The sequence below is a fragment of the Ichthyophthirius multifiliis genome (genome assembly GCF_000220395.1).
Source record: "Ichthyophthirius multifiliis unplaced genomic scaffold scaff_1120509251369, whole genome shotgun sequence".
Lineage (NCBI taxonomy): Eukaryota > Ciliophora > Oligohymenophorea > Hymenostomatida > Ichthyophthirius > Ichthyophthirius multifiliis.
In genome coordinates, this window is record NW_004085940.1 from 137,413 (window position 1) to 150,539 (window position 13,127).

General features: G+C 16.0%; 1 protein-coding gene across 1 annotated transcript, besides 22 other annotated features; it reads left to right on the plus strand. All coding sequences in view use genetic code 6, as the record gives it.

Annotated features, from left to right (window-relative positions):
* Positions 1-8: part of a microsatellite that runs on past the window's edge.
* An 82-nt stretch (positions 9-90) lies between these two features.
* Positions 91-128: a microsatellite.
* A 1,617-nt stretch (positions 129-1,745) lies between these two features.
* Positions 1,746-1,826: a microsatellite.
* A 1,418-nt stretch (positions 1,827-3,244) lies between these two features.
* Positions 3,245-3,276: a microsatellite.
* Positions 3,245-3,289: a microsatellite.
* A 296-nt stretch (positions 3,290-3,585) lies between these two features.
* Positions 3,586-3,663: a microsatellite.
* Positions 3,664-5,024: 1,361 nt separating this feature from the next.
* Positions 5,025-5,074: a microsatellite.
* Positions 5,058-5,098: a microsatellite.
* Positions 5,063-5,106: a microsatellite.
* A 539-nt stretch (positions 5,107-5,645) lies between these two features.
* Positions 5,646-5,697: a microsatellite.
* On the plus strand, positions 5,697-6,989 carry IMG5_190730 (hypothetical protein; the record flags this gene model as incomplete). The annotated part of the gene is made up of 1 exon (XM_004025120.1): positions 5,697-6,989. The coding sequence occupies one exon, from the start codon at positions 5,697-5,699 to the stop codon at positions 6,987-6,989; it is 1,293 nt and encodes a 430-aa protein (XP_004025169.1).
* Positions 6,990-8,935: 1,946 nt separating this feature from the next.
* Positions 8,936-8,979: a microsatellite.
* Positions 8,980-9,502: 523 nt separating this feature from the next.
* Positions 9,503-9,571: a microsatellite.
* Positions 9,550-9,631: a microsatellite.
* Positions 9,632-10,499: 868 nt separating this feature from the next.
* Positions 10,500-10,536: a microsatellite.
* A 760-nt stretch (positions 10,537-11,296) lies between these two features.
* Positions 11,297-11,804: a microsatellite.
* Positions 11,319-11,800: a microsatellite.
* Positions 11,534-11,569: a microsatellite.
* Positions 11,647-11,995: a microsatellite.
* Positions 11,666-11,720: a microsatellite.
* Positions 11,713-11,868: a microsatellite.
* Positions 11,772-12,013: a microsatellite.
* Positions 12,014-13,000: 987 nt separating this feature from the next.
* Positions 13,001-13,083: a microsatellite.
* The last annotated feature ends 44 nt before the right edge of the window (positions 13,084-13,127 follow it).

The window sequence follows — 13,127 nt, forward strand, 5'->3', positions numbered from 1 at the left end:
ATTCTTTTAAAGTTTTTTTCTTAATTTTTTTCCAAAAGAATATTATTTTCTGTTAATTAATTAATTTTTTATTCCGATTTTTCATTTCTTAAGTTTAAATTTTATATTAAAGTTTAATATTTTTATTATTCATTTATTAAATTGGTTATATTTTGGTTTTAAATTTAATTGTTTTCCTACAAAATAACATTTTCTTTTTTCTATTTATTTAATTCTTAATATATTTTTTCATTTTTTTCCTCAAACTAATTAAAGTTTGAATTCAAATCATTAATTTATTCATATAATTATTAATTTTTTTCAATTAGTTATATATTTTCTTCCTATAATTATTGTATATTTTAATTTAAATTCTAATTCTCTTAATTAAGTTAAATAATAATGTTATTTTGCTCGTTTTCAAGTTTTATTTTTTTATCCTTTTCTTTTTCTTTTGCTATTTTATTCATTTCTTTGTAATATTATTCTTTTTAAAAAAGAGTATTTTCAACTTAAACTAATTTATTTTAATATTCTTAAATTTTAATATTTTATTCATTAAAATTTTGTATATATTATTATTCTTTTTAAGCCATTTATTCTATTTCTAAACTAAGATCATTAATAATATTTTTGTAATGATTTTCATTTTACTAATTTTATTAAGTAACATATTATAGTTGTTAATTTAGTTATTATTCGTTTATTTAAAGCTATTAAATTTATTAAGTAAGAATATTATTTTCATTATAATATTGTTCTTATGTTTATTAATATTATAAGTTTTATTATTATAATTTATTTTCGAATTCTTTTTCTAATGATTCTATTTGTTATATTTTTTATTATTTTTCATTCATTTGCATTTCGTTTTATTGTAAAATATGTTCAAATTCTTCTTTATCTAATTAAATTTCTTACTCTCGTTAAATTTCACGGATTTTTTAATTTTTTAATTGATTTTCTAACAGATTGCTTTCTCTTTCTAAATTAATTATTTTATCTTGAAGTTATTATATTAATAGGTTTTTATCCGTTTATTCTTGTTAGTGTCTATCTGCTTTATATTATAAATCATTTGCTTATTCTTTTAAATATTAGATTTATTATTTTAGTTATTATTCAGATTATTTCATATATTATATTTATTGTTCTAATTCGAATGTTTGCTATTAATTTTTTGTAAGTATCAAATTTTTTTCTTATTCATATTTTTATACTATATTTTTAGTTTAAATTTCATATATTTCTTCTTTTTTTTAAATGTCTATATATGCATTTTTTTAGAGTTCTTTTTATAAATTCTATATTTACTATTCATGTCTTTATTTTTTTTTATTTTATATTAATTAAACTATGTTTAAATTTATAAAAAAACAAAAAAATACTCATTTTGTATATTTATTATTTATTATCTAAGGCTATTATTTTAATCGAGTAATTTCTCATTAGCAAGTATTAATTAATCTATTTAATTACTTTAAATAATCTTTATAGATGATGTTTTATTAAAACTTTAATTAATATCATGCTCTATTTTTTATTTTTCTAAACTATTTTGATTTAGAGTTGTATAATTATCATTTTAAATTATTTAATCCAATTTAGATTTTTCTTATTATAATAATTATAATTTTTTTTCAATATCTTAAATTCTTTAAATTTTATCATCTTAATTTTTATTATAATAAAAAATATTTTTTATATAAAATGCAATTACTCTATTAAATTTGACTCTATAAAGATTTTAGACTGTTCATTTTATTTATATTTTTTTAAAAAAAAATTATAAAATACTTTATTAACTTAAAAAAAAAAGTTATAATTTATATATTTATTTATAAAAACTATTAAAAAAATCCATAAAATAATGTAAAATACTAATTTATATAACAATTACTCGAAAAATCTCATTAATTAATAAATCGATTAAAATGAGCAAATAATAGACATAAATTAAATATATTTTGATTTACCAAAATTATTTCTATACAATTAAGAGGAATATTAAAAATTTCTAAATTAATTCAATGCATTTAAATAAAGTCAAAATATATTACTTTTTGATGAAAAGTAAACTTTTTTTAATTACTTTAATATAGATTTGAATTATTACGACTTAGAATAAATAAGGAATTATAATAATATAACTCCTCCATTAATGATTTTTATGATTAATTATTTATATAATGAAAAAGAACTCAGAGGAAATATGAGTTCTTAATTATATATATTTCCTTTATGTTTTTATGATACTGAGAAGTCACATTATAATCTATTTGAAGAATATTCTATTTATTTAAAAGAGTAAAAATTCAATCCTGAATTTCATTAATATATTTGTTAGTTAATGTATATTAAAAATAAATGGGTTTTATGTATAGTTTGGTTGTTTAAAAGGAAATCTTTTATTATAGATTTTAAACATAATGATGAGAAATTGCCTTTAAAATATTTAATGGATTTATTTAAGTCTACTATGCTGTAAACTCTTGGTGTTGATTTAGAAAATTTTGATATCGAAGGCATTCTTTATTCAGTCACAGAATAAACTGATTGTGGATATTATTTAATTAATTATTTATATAAGTTTATTTAGGGTAACTCTATTGATAAAATTGCATTTAGTTCTTAAGAAAAAAAATACATTAAATAAAATATTTTATGGCTTGTTTTTAAAATTAAATAACTAAAAATGGGATTGGATTAAACTATTATTAATTAAAATAATTAAAGATAAGAGCTAAATAAATAATGTTTATAAAATTACGTTTACAATTCTGATCTTTTGCCATAAAATATGTATTTATTGTTAATTATTTATATATTTAGTTTTTTTAAAGGAAATTTAATAAATTAACACCTAATAAATAAGATGTAGCTATATAAACACCTTAATATTTAATATATAATAGGATTGTTTAAAAAGAATATCCGAAAATAAATAAATTGTAAGATTAAGTATTCGATAAAATAAAAAAACCAGCAATAGATGAATTAGGGGATAAAATAGCTGATTTAATTTCAATTTTAGATAATAAATAAAAAGTTAAATCACTAAAAGAAAATTAAAATGAGTATTAGTTCTTAATAAAATAATTAAAGAATAAAATATAAATAAATGAAAACTAAAATTAGATTTAATAAAATAGAAATTAAGGAAAATACAAGCGAAATATAAGTAAATAAGTAGATTATGAAGATTTTGTTTAAGAAAATTTTGATTTGAAGAAGGTTATGATGGAAATTGAAAAAAAAAATTAAGAAGAAAAAGAATAAGAAAAAGAAAAAGAAAAAATATAAGATAAAATATTAAATAATATAGAATAAAATTCAATTTTAGAAATATTTTAGGATATAAAATAATAAAAAAATCAAGAAGTTAATAAATATTAAATATAGATTGAATCAGAGATAGAAAAAAACAAATTTAGTGCATTTTTAAAAAGTTAAGAATTTAATAAAAATTACTTAGAATAATATAATTTATATTATAATCCTGTAAAATATTTCGAACTGAAATAAGAAATGTAAAAACTTAAAAAAGTTGCAGAAAATAACTATAATGAATATAAGTAAATTAAAAAAAATGTAAATGATAGTATAAATAATATTAATAATATTAATAATATTAATAATATTAATAATATTAATAATAATAATAATAATAATAATACTAATAATTACACTTTGTTAAGCTAATAAAATACTTAAATGCAAACTAATATTTTAAATAAAAATCCGTCTATTTTTATTAATAATTCAACTTCAATTTTAAGTAATAGACCTTTAATTAATAATTCTACATATTTTAATATTAATAGTATTTAAAATAATAATAATAACAGTCTTAACTATAACTAGTTATTGAAATTTAAGCCTAATTTGCATAATATTTAACCTAATTAAAATGTTATCTAATAAATACCTTTTGTAAAATAAGTACATGCATTTTAAAATAATATTGAAGATTATAAAAATATAGGTAAATCAAGTCTTGAAATGAGAAAAAATAATCAATAAGAACAATACAATATTACTATTGAATAAATATTAAAATAAAAAGAAGAATAATTTAAAAACTTAAGTATTTTTCGTTATTAATTTGAAGAATAGTTAATAGAAAAGGAAAATTTTTAATAATATATAGAAAATCCTTATTAAATAAGTTAAATATTATAGAAAATTATATATATATATATGTATAAATATATATAAATTAAAATAATAAAGGTATTTCATATTTAGATTTAAAATTAATGCTTTAGAAAGAAATAATTGTTGAAAATATAGTTAATTTTTGTATGAAATATTTTTAAAATAAATAAAATGCTGGAATTTCAAATAATATGAGATTTTTTTATCATGAAAGAATTCTTTTTTTGTCCACTGATTTTTATTATATTTTAACTTATGACATTGTAAATAAGAAATCTTCTTTATTATCATAATCAGATATTAATTTTGAAATAGCTAGATAATATTATGAATAATATAATAATGTCATGGAAGAATTCGATAAGATTATTATTCCTATATGTTTTAAAGAAACAAATTAATAAAATGAAGTTTTTTTAGAATATTAACTTGTTTATATTGATATTAATAATAAATAAATACAATATTTTTTCTTTTTTTCATAAAATAAAAACACTATAGATCTTTAGTTTCATCCTATTATTATAAATATAATGAAATGGATGTAAAAAGAAATTAATTTTTAATCTAACTAAATATTTGATGCTTAAAAATGGCAAGTCATGAAGGGATAATGTAGTAAATGTGAAGACGTAAATAAAAGTGCTTTTTTTTTGGTTTATTCTGTTAGTTAAATGCTTCTGGGATATAGTGTATTGAATAATATTAGTAATTAGAATATTATTAATAATAAATAAAATATAGCTGAAACTATTATTAAAATTTCTAATGATTATGCTTATGATAAAAATAAACCTATTGATGATTATATAAAATATCCTCTTTGAAAATAATTAATTTTTTTTTTTATATATAATAAAGTATTTTATTTTTGTTTTTTGTACATATTTTATTTATACTTTTTTTATTTATATTTTTATTATTATTATTCTTTTATAAATATTATTTATTTTTATATAAAAAATATTTGAAATTATTTATTTTTTATTTTAAAAAAAAAAAAAATTATTTAAAATATTATTTATACATATTGGTTTTACTTTAATTAATTTATTATTTTTTTCATTCTATTAAATGTTATATGCTTTCTATTAATTTTTGTTGATTATTCGTTCTTATTTCTATTGTCTGTCTTTAATTTTATATCAATTCTATATCTTAATTTAGCTTATTAAAATATGTTGAATGTGTATCTATTACACTCTACATTTCTTTATATTAACTATCTAATTAATCTAAGTCTTTTAATGTATTATCAACTTATCCTTTAATTTCATCTAATTTCTTATATAAAAGAAATAATATATTATATAAAATTATATAATTTATAATTACAAAAATCATTAATTTTTCTTTTTCAAAAAACGAATCTTGAATTTCCTATCTTATTTAACTAATTTTTTTACCTTTAAATTTATATTTTTCATCTAAATATTTAATAACTTCTTCTTCACTTTACATCTTTAATAAATATTTATTTAAAAATTTAGTAAAAATAATTATATTTTATTAATAAAAAAATCTAATTAATTAATAAAAAAAAAAAATTAATAAAAAAAATGGCATTAAAACGTGTTGTAGTAACCGGCATTGGAATGGTATCGCCTTTAGGTTTATCCGCTTAAGAAAGTTGGGAAGCTCTCTTAAAAGGCTAATCCGGTATAATAAATATCGAAGATTACCTCGAAAGATTAAAATAAACGGATTCCCAAAACAAATTAATAAATCCAAAATTATGGCCTGGAAATACTTACGTAGCCCCTATAAAAGTTGGCTTTGGTAATTTAAAAAAATGGAAAGTTCCTTTATGTACAAACAACGCGAATTCGTATGTCATGTCAGCAGCTGTGGAGGCTTTAAAAGACAGTAAAATCGAGAAAATATTACAAGAAAATGAGGATTTATAAAATTAGGCTGGTGTAAATATCGGTATAATGAGTTCAAATACAACAAAACTAACTGAAATAATAAAAGATACAGAAAAAAAAGGTTTTGATGGTTTAAATAGGCTTACTATATTTCATACATTGACAAATATGGCAAGTGCTAATTTAAGTATTAAATATAAGCTTAAAGGACCATCCCAATCGGCATCTACTGCTTGTGCAACTGGGTCAAGTGCAATTGGTGACTCTTTTAGAAATATTTAATTTGGAGACGCAAAAGTAATGTTGGCAGGTGGAAGTGAAGAATGTTTAAATCCAACTATAATTTGGGCTAGTATAAGAATGTAAGCTATGAATTAGAAAATTCACGAAAAACCAGAATACTCTAGTAGGCCTTTTGATATTTAAAGAAGTGGATTTATTTTAGGGGAAGGTGCAGGCGTTTTGGTTTTGGAAGAAATGGAACATGCAGTATAAAGAGGTGCTTTTATTTATGCAGAAATTGGCGGGTATGGATAAAGTTCTGATGGGTATCATTTAAGTAGACCTTTAGAGAGTGGAAATGGGGGATTGAGATGTATGAAGAAGGCTATAGAGTAAGCTGGAGTTGGTTTGGGAGAAATTCAGAGTATTAATTGTCATGCAACAAGTACTTAAACGGGTGATTTAGCTGAGGGGCTAGCTATTTGTCAACTTTTGGAAAGATTTTAAGGAAAGTGTGTGATTACAGCAAATAAAGGGAATATTGGACATACTTTTGGAGCAGCGGGAGCTATTGAGAGTATATTTAGTTTACTAAGTATTAGAGATGGGGTAGTGCCGAAGATTTTAAATTTATAAGAAGAGTGTTAGAAGGGTTTGAGGTTTGCGAGGGAAAATGTAGTAGGGAATGTTGATGTAGTTGTTAAAAATTCGTTTGGATTTGGGGGAGTTAATGTTTCGTTGGTTTTTAAGAAATTTAAGTGAAAAAATTATGCTTTTGTATATTTGTTTACATTATTTTTTTTTATAATAAGAACTTAACTTATAATTTTTTAAATATTTATAAATAAAAATTAAAATATATTTACATAATAAAAATAATCTAAAGAATATTTTGTAATATTCTTTAATACAAACTCCATAAAAAATAGAAGATTGGAATAACTTTTTAAATTTAATATAACTTAAGAAATTAAATTCCTTTAATAAATATTTTGTTTTAAAAAAAGTTTCTTTTTCTTTCTATTTTTTTAACCTTAATTTCATTAAATCAAAATATTTTGGGTATTCTAATAATATTCTTTAAATTCAAATTGTTTATCTGATTTTTAAAATAACCTTATCGTAATGAGAAAATAATTTTTATACTTTCAAATTATTTATTTACTTCGTTTATTTTACGAGAATTTTTATTAAAGAGAAAATTATCAAAGGAGCTTAATAATTAAACTTTTTTTTAAAAGATACTTGCTAATTGGTTATTTAAAGTTTATTTACAGCCTTTTATATAGTTTAAGATTTTTCGAAGAAATTTATAGCTATTAAATTATTTTTATTATTTATACATAATTAAATACTACATCTGTTTATTTTATAATTATTTTTTTATAGATTTTCTATTTATTAAGCTTAATCTTTTGATTTTTACATTAGTTTCTTTAATTGAGTATATGAAATTAATTTTTAAATAATTTTAAATTCATTTGCCAAAAAATTTAAAACTTAAGGTTAATTTTTTTTTTTATGTTTTTTAATGATTATTTTCTTCGTTTTCGTTCAAAGTTTTTATTTTTATTTCGGAATAAAATTTATTTTGATTTTTTTAGCAACAAAATCTTTTTCATAATCATTATTTTTAATATTAAAATAATTATTATTAAATAAAGTAATTTCCAAAATATTATTATTTAGAAGTGATTATATTAGTGATTTGATTTGAACTATCTGAATTTCTAGAAAAATTGGGGCTGAATCTTCACTAATGCTTGAAATTTATACATCATTATTACGTTTTTTTTAAAAAAATGATACTTAAGAACATAAAATATGTGCCTTTTATTTTAATCATTGATTATTTTTTATAATATTGTGTAGAAAAAAAAAATTAATTCAATGAATGTTTAGTATATTAATATATTGTTAAAATAAAATAAATATAGCTTTTATGCATAACAGTTAATATTTTAGAAATAATAAATTAAATAGTTTTTTCATTATATTTTATATTAAAAAAATATTAGCATTATTTTAAAATTTTAATATAATTATTAATCCTTTTAATTAAGATATATTAATAGATTTTTTTTTTATATATGATTTTTTAATTAATACTATATATTTATGAATACTTAATTCTCTTTATAAAATAGAAAATTATTTTATATTTTTTTTATTTATAAGATATATTAAAATAAAAAAAAATTATTTTAATTAATAAAACTTCTTAAATTATTGATATTTAATTTATAAATATAAAATTTTAAAAAATAAAATGAATGTAATTTTTAGTTTTGTTATATATATAAACTAAAAATATTTAATTTTTATATTAAAGTTCTTTTATATAATTTAAATTAATATAATTAAAAAAATATATAAAATTATATAATTGGATATCAATAACACAATTTATCTTAATTTATTAATTAAAAATAATTTAATTATATATTTTATTTCAGAAGAAAGTTAATATAGAATTAATAAACTCTTTACTTTGCTCAGATTTTATAGTCGTTTCGTTTTAAATTTTATAATTATTTTTTTAAACATGAGATTCCTTTATAAATTTTCTTTTTTAAAAAATATATATTTTATATGTTTATTTCAAATATATATTATACTTAAAACTTTTACAAATATATTATTATTATTCTTATGTATTTGGTTTTAAAATAATAGATATTTTCTAATTATTTTAATTCTATATTATGTATAAATATTAAAAATATATAAATAATTAAATATATATATATATATTTTACTTTATAATTTAACTAAATTTTCAAACATTCTTAATCATTTTATGGAATCAAATCAGTAATATGTTTAGCTTATAATATAATTATTTATACTTCTGATTCGATTTATATTAAATATGTATTAAATATACTTTTTCTCAAAACTACTTAATAATTTTTTACATCAAAAGATTTAAACTTTTCACTATTTTCTTATATTTATTTCATATATTATTAACATTCAAGATCTTTGTTTTTTAAAGTCTATTCAATTTTATCATAAGAAATTTTTAAATGTTCTAATTCATTAATCCTTTTGAAAAAAAATAATAAAAAATAGTTATTTTATTATTTACTTTTATTATAAAAGTTATTCATTATAATATTATTCTTGTTTAATTTTATCAACCTCTGTTTTTTCTGAATTTTCTATTTCAAAAATGTTTTACAATTCTTAAATATTAGAGAGGTTTTATTCTTATTAAACTTCTTATTATTATATTTTATTTTACAAATTTTGAACTTAATCCATAAGCTCTTAAATTTATTATTTTTTAAAATTTAATTCATTTTATAATTATAAGTTTATATTTTTTAAAATTTTTATTTATAAATCTTTATCTGAAATTTTATTTTAATAGTTTTCGAAATTTTTATTATAATTATTTTGAGATTACAATATATAATTTTTATCAACTTAGAATTAATCATTCATAATTCTAGATTCTTTTATAAGTTTCTTAACTTTTTTCATTTAATTAACTATATATGTTTATAAATCATATTATTAAGTAATTTAAGTATTTTCATTTTCATCATTTTAAGTTTTTCCTTATATCTAAATCAATTACAGTTCAAGAATTTATATTTGTTTTTCTAATTCTTAATTTTTTACATTTAAAAAAGAATTTTAGTCTAATTAGTTTTTGCTTTATTATCTTTATAGGGTTAATAATTCTTAAAGTTCTTAATTTTTTTAAAGATATTCTACTTTAATTTTTTCAATATTAATTTATTGTTATTCTTTAAAATTTTACTCTGAAATATTTAATTTATTACTTTCCACATTTTGTTTATAATTTTATATTTCTTAATTTAGACTATCGAATAATATGATTTATTATTTTTCTTTTAATTATTCATTTTGTAAATTATAGTTTTATTAATTTATTTTGTTTTATTCTGTTAAAATTTTAATTTATTCAATTTATTGATTTATAGAAATTTGTTATTATTTTAATTATTCTTTTAATTCTTGATTTTATTATTGAATTTATTACATTTTTTAATTTTCAATGTTTATTATTTCTTATTTACTTATTTTATTTGTAGTTTATATTTCTTATTCTAATTATTATATAAACGTATCTTTCTGTGATATTTAATTTTTTAATTCTTAATTTTATATTTATAGTTATTAAACTTATAAACTATCAAAATTTTTTTAATTTGATTCATTTTATTGACTTAAAATTTAAATTTATTCTTCCTAATTAGTAATTAATAATTTTAATTCAGTTATTATTTCTTAAAATTATTAATTTTATTTTATTGTTTATTCTTAATGTTTATTCGACATTTCTGTTATATTTATTTTATTTTCTTGATTTAATTAATTTATTTATTCTTTATATTTATTTTAAAGTTCTGATAAATTTAATATACTTTACTCATTTATACAATTAAGTTATTCTTAAAATTATTAATTATAATTTTTAATTTATTCAGTATGCTTATTTTACAATTCTATTATATTTTATTCATTCGTTTTATTTAATTAATTGATTTATTATTCTTTTTATATTATTGAAGCTTATAATTATTCAATTTATTCTTTAAATTTTTATTTATATGTTTATGATTATTTTAAATATTTTTATTATAACTTTTCTTTATTTAATTTTTTTATCTGTTTTTCTTATTATTATATAAGCTTTTATTATCTTTAAATTTCTTATAATAATTACTAATTATTTAATTCTACTTCTTTTGCTAAACGTTATTCTAAGTTAATAGTGTTTTATATATTCTATTCTTTTGTAAAATTTATAGTTTAACCTTATTATTCAATTTAAATAGTTTATTAATCTACTTAAATACTCTTTTATTTTATTTATTCTAGTAATTCTTAATTTTTTTATTCTAATTATTATATTATTTGATTTTGTTCGTATGATTCTTGATTTTTCATTATTTCATTTTAATGTTGTATAGAATTATCTTATTAATGTATAAAATTTTATTCTTATGATTATTAGTTTTCTTATTAAATTTATTTAATACATTTATTTTCATTATCTATAATTCTTGTTTATTTATCTATTTCTATGAGGCTTTTTATTTATTAATCTTAATAAATAATATATTCTTATTTTTTTTATAATTAATCTTTTATTTATATAATTTACTATTCATAATTTAATATTATTTACTAATTTTATTATAACATGTTTTTTATTTACTCTTCTTATTTAATTATTTATTCTTGCTTTCCTTATAATTAATCTTAAATTTATAAACTTTATTATTCTTTATTATTATTGATTTATTAATTTTATTAAACTAAATTTTATATCTATACTTCTTATTAATATATATATTCTTATTTTTTTTATAACTCTTCTTAAATTTACAAACATTACTATTCATAATTAGATATAATTTATTAATTTTATAGTACCAAATTTTTTATTTATTCCTCTTTTTAAAATATTTAATCTTCTTATTTTTATAATTAATCTTATATTTATAAATATTATTGCTCTTAATTTGTATTCAATTGAATATTTTATTTTACAATTTTTTTTATTTATTCTTCTTATTAAAATATATATTCTTCTTAATTTGCATTCAGTTATATATTTTATTTTACTAATTTTTTTATTTATTCTTCTTATTAAAATATACACTCATCTTATTTTTATAGTTAATCTTTTGTTTATAAAATGTTTTACTCGTAATTTAAATTTAATTATTTATTTTGTTTTGCTAAACTTTTTATTTATTCTTCTTATTAAAATATATATTCTTCTTGTTTTTATAATTATTCTTATAGTTATAAATTTTATTAATAAATTTCTTATATTTTATTATTCTCAAAGTTAATAATATCTTAATTATTTTAATCTTCTAAATTTTATACTTAATTATTTTTACGTTCCAATTAAGGTTATTATTATTCAGTTTTTTAAATTAATTATTGATTTTATTTTTCAGTTTCTTCTTTTTTATATTTAGTTTAATTTTCTTCTTAAAGCTTTTAGACTTGATTTTAAAATGCAATTAGTTTTTCATTCAAAACCTTAATTTATTCATTCAAAAATTCTTATTCTTATTATTTTTATGTTTCAATTTAATTATTTATTTACATTAAATCATCTATTTAATGTACTAATTTCATATTTTTTGTATCAATATCAATTTTTTATATTTAAAATTATTTAACTTATTATTAAAGTTTTAAATTTTATTTAACTATTTATATATTGTCGTCTTTCTATTCTCTATTTTAATCCAATAATTATTAATTTTATTTTTATAAATCATTTATTTTAAAATTTTATTGTATTAATTCTTAGTATTCAAACATTTTTTCTATTTTTTATTCTTTTTAATTATTATTTTCATTTACTGTCATCTATTATTATGTTTCTATACTCTAAGATTTTTGTCTTTTTTATTTAGATTTTTTAACATTTTCTTCTCTTTATTCATCTTGTTCATAATTTATATATATTTCAGCTTGATCTAGTTTTTCAATACTTAAAGTCTTTTATTTTTTTATCTTGCTTTTTTAATTTTTTCTTCTATTATTACATTTTATTTATTTATTTTTGTTTAGTTCAATTATTTTTTTGAGTCTTAATTTTATGCTTTTCTCTACTAATGAATTGGAATATTTTATGCAATTTATTATATTTTAATTTATTAGTTCTAAGTTGAAGTGTTTAATTACTTTTTATTTTATTACTGCAAAGAAGATTAGCTCTATTGATTTTTAAGTTAATGATCTGAAGTTGATTATTTACTTTTGATTAATTATTAATCGGAAATCGATAAGTTTTATTATCTTCTTATTTATTAATTTTAAATAGATATATTTTATTATTTTTTTATTTATTTATTATTAAACTAAAATTCTTCCTTAATTTAATATATAATAGAA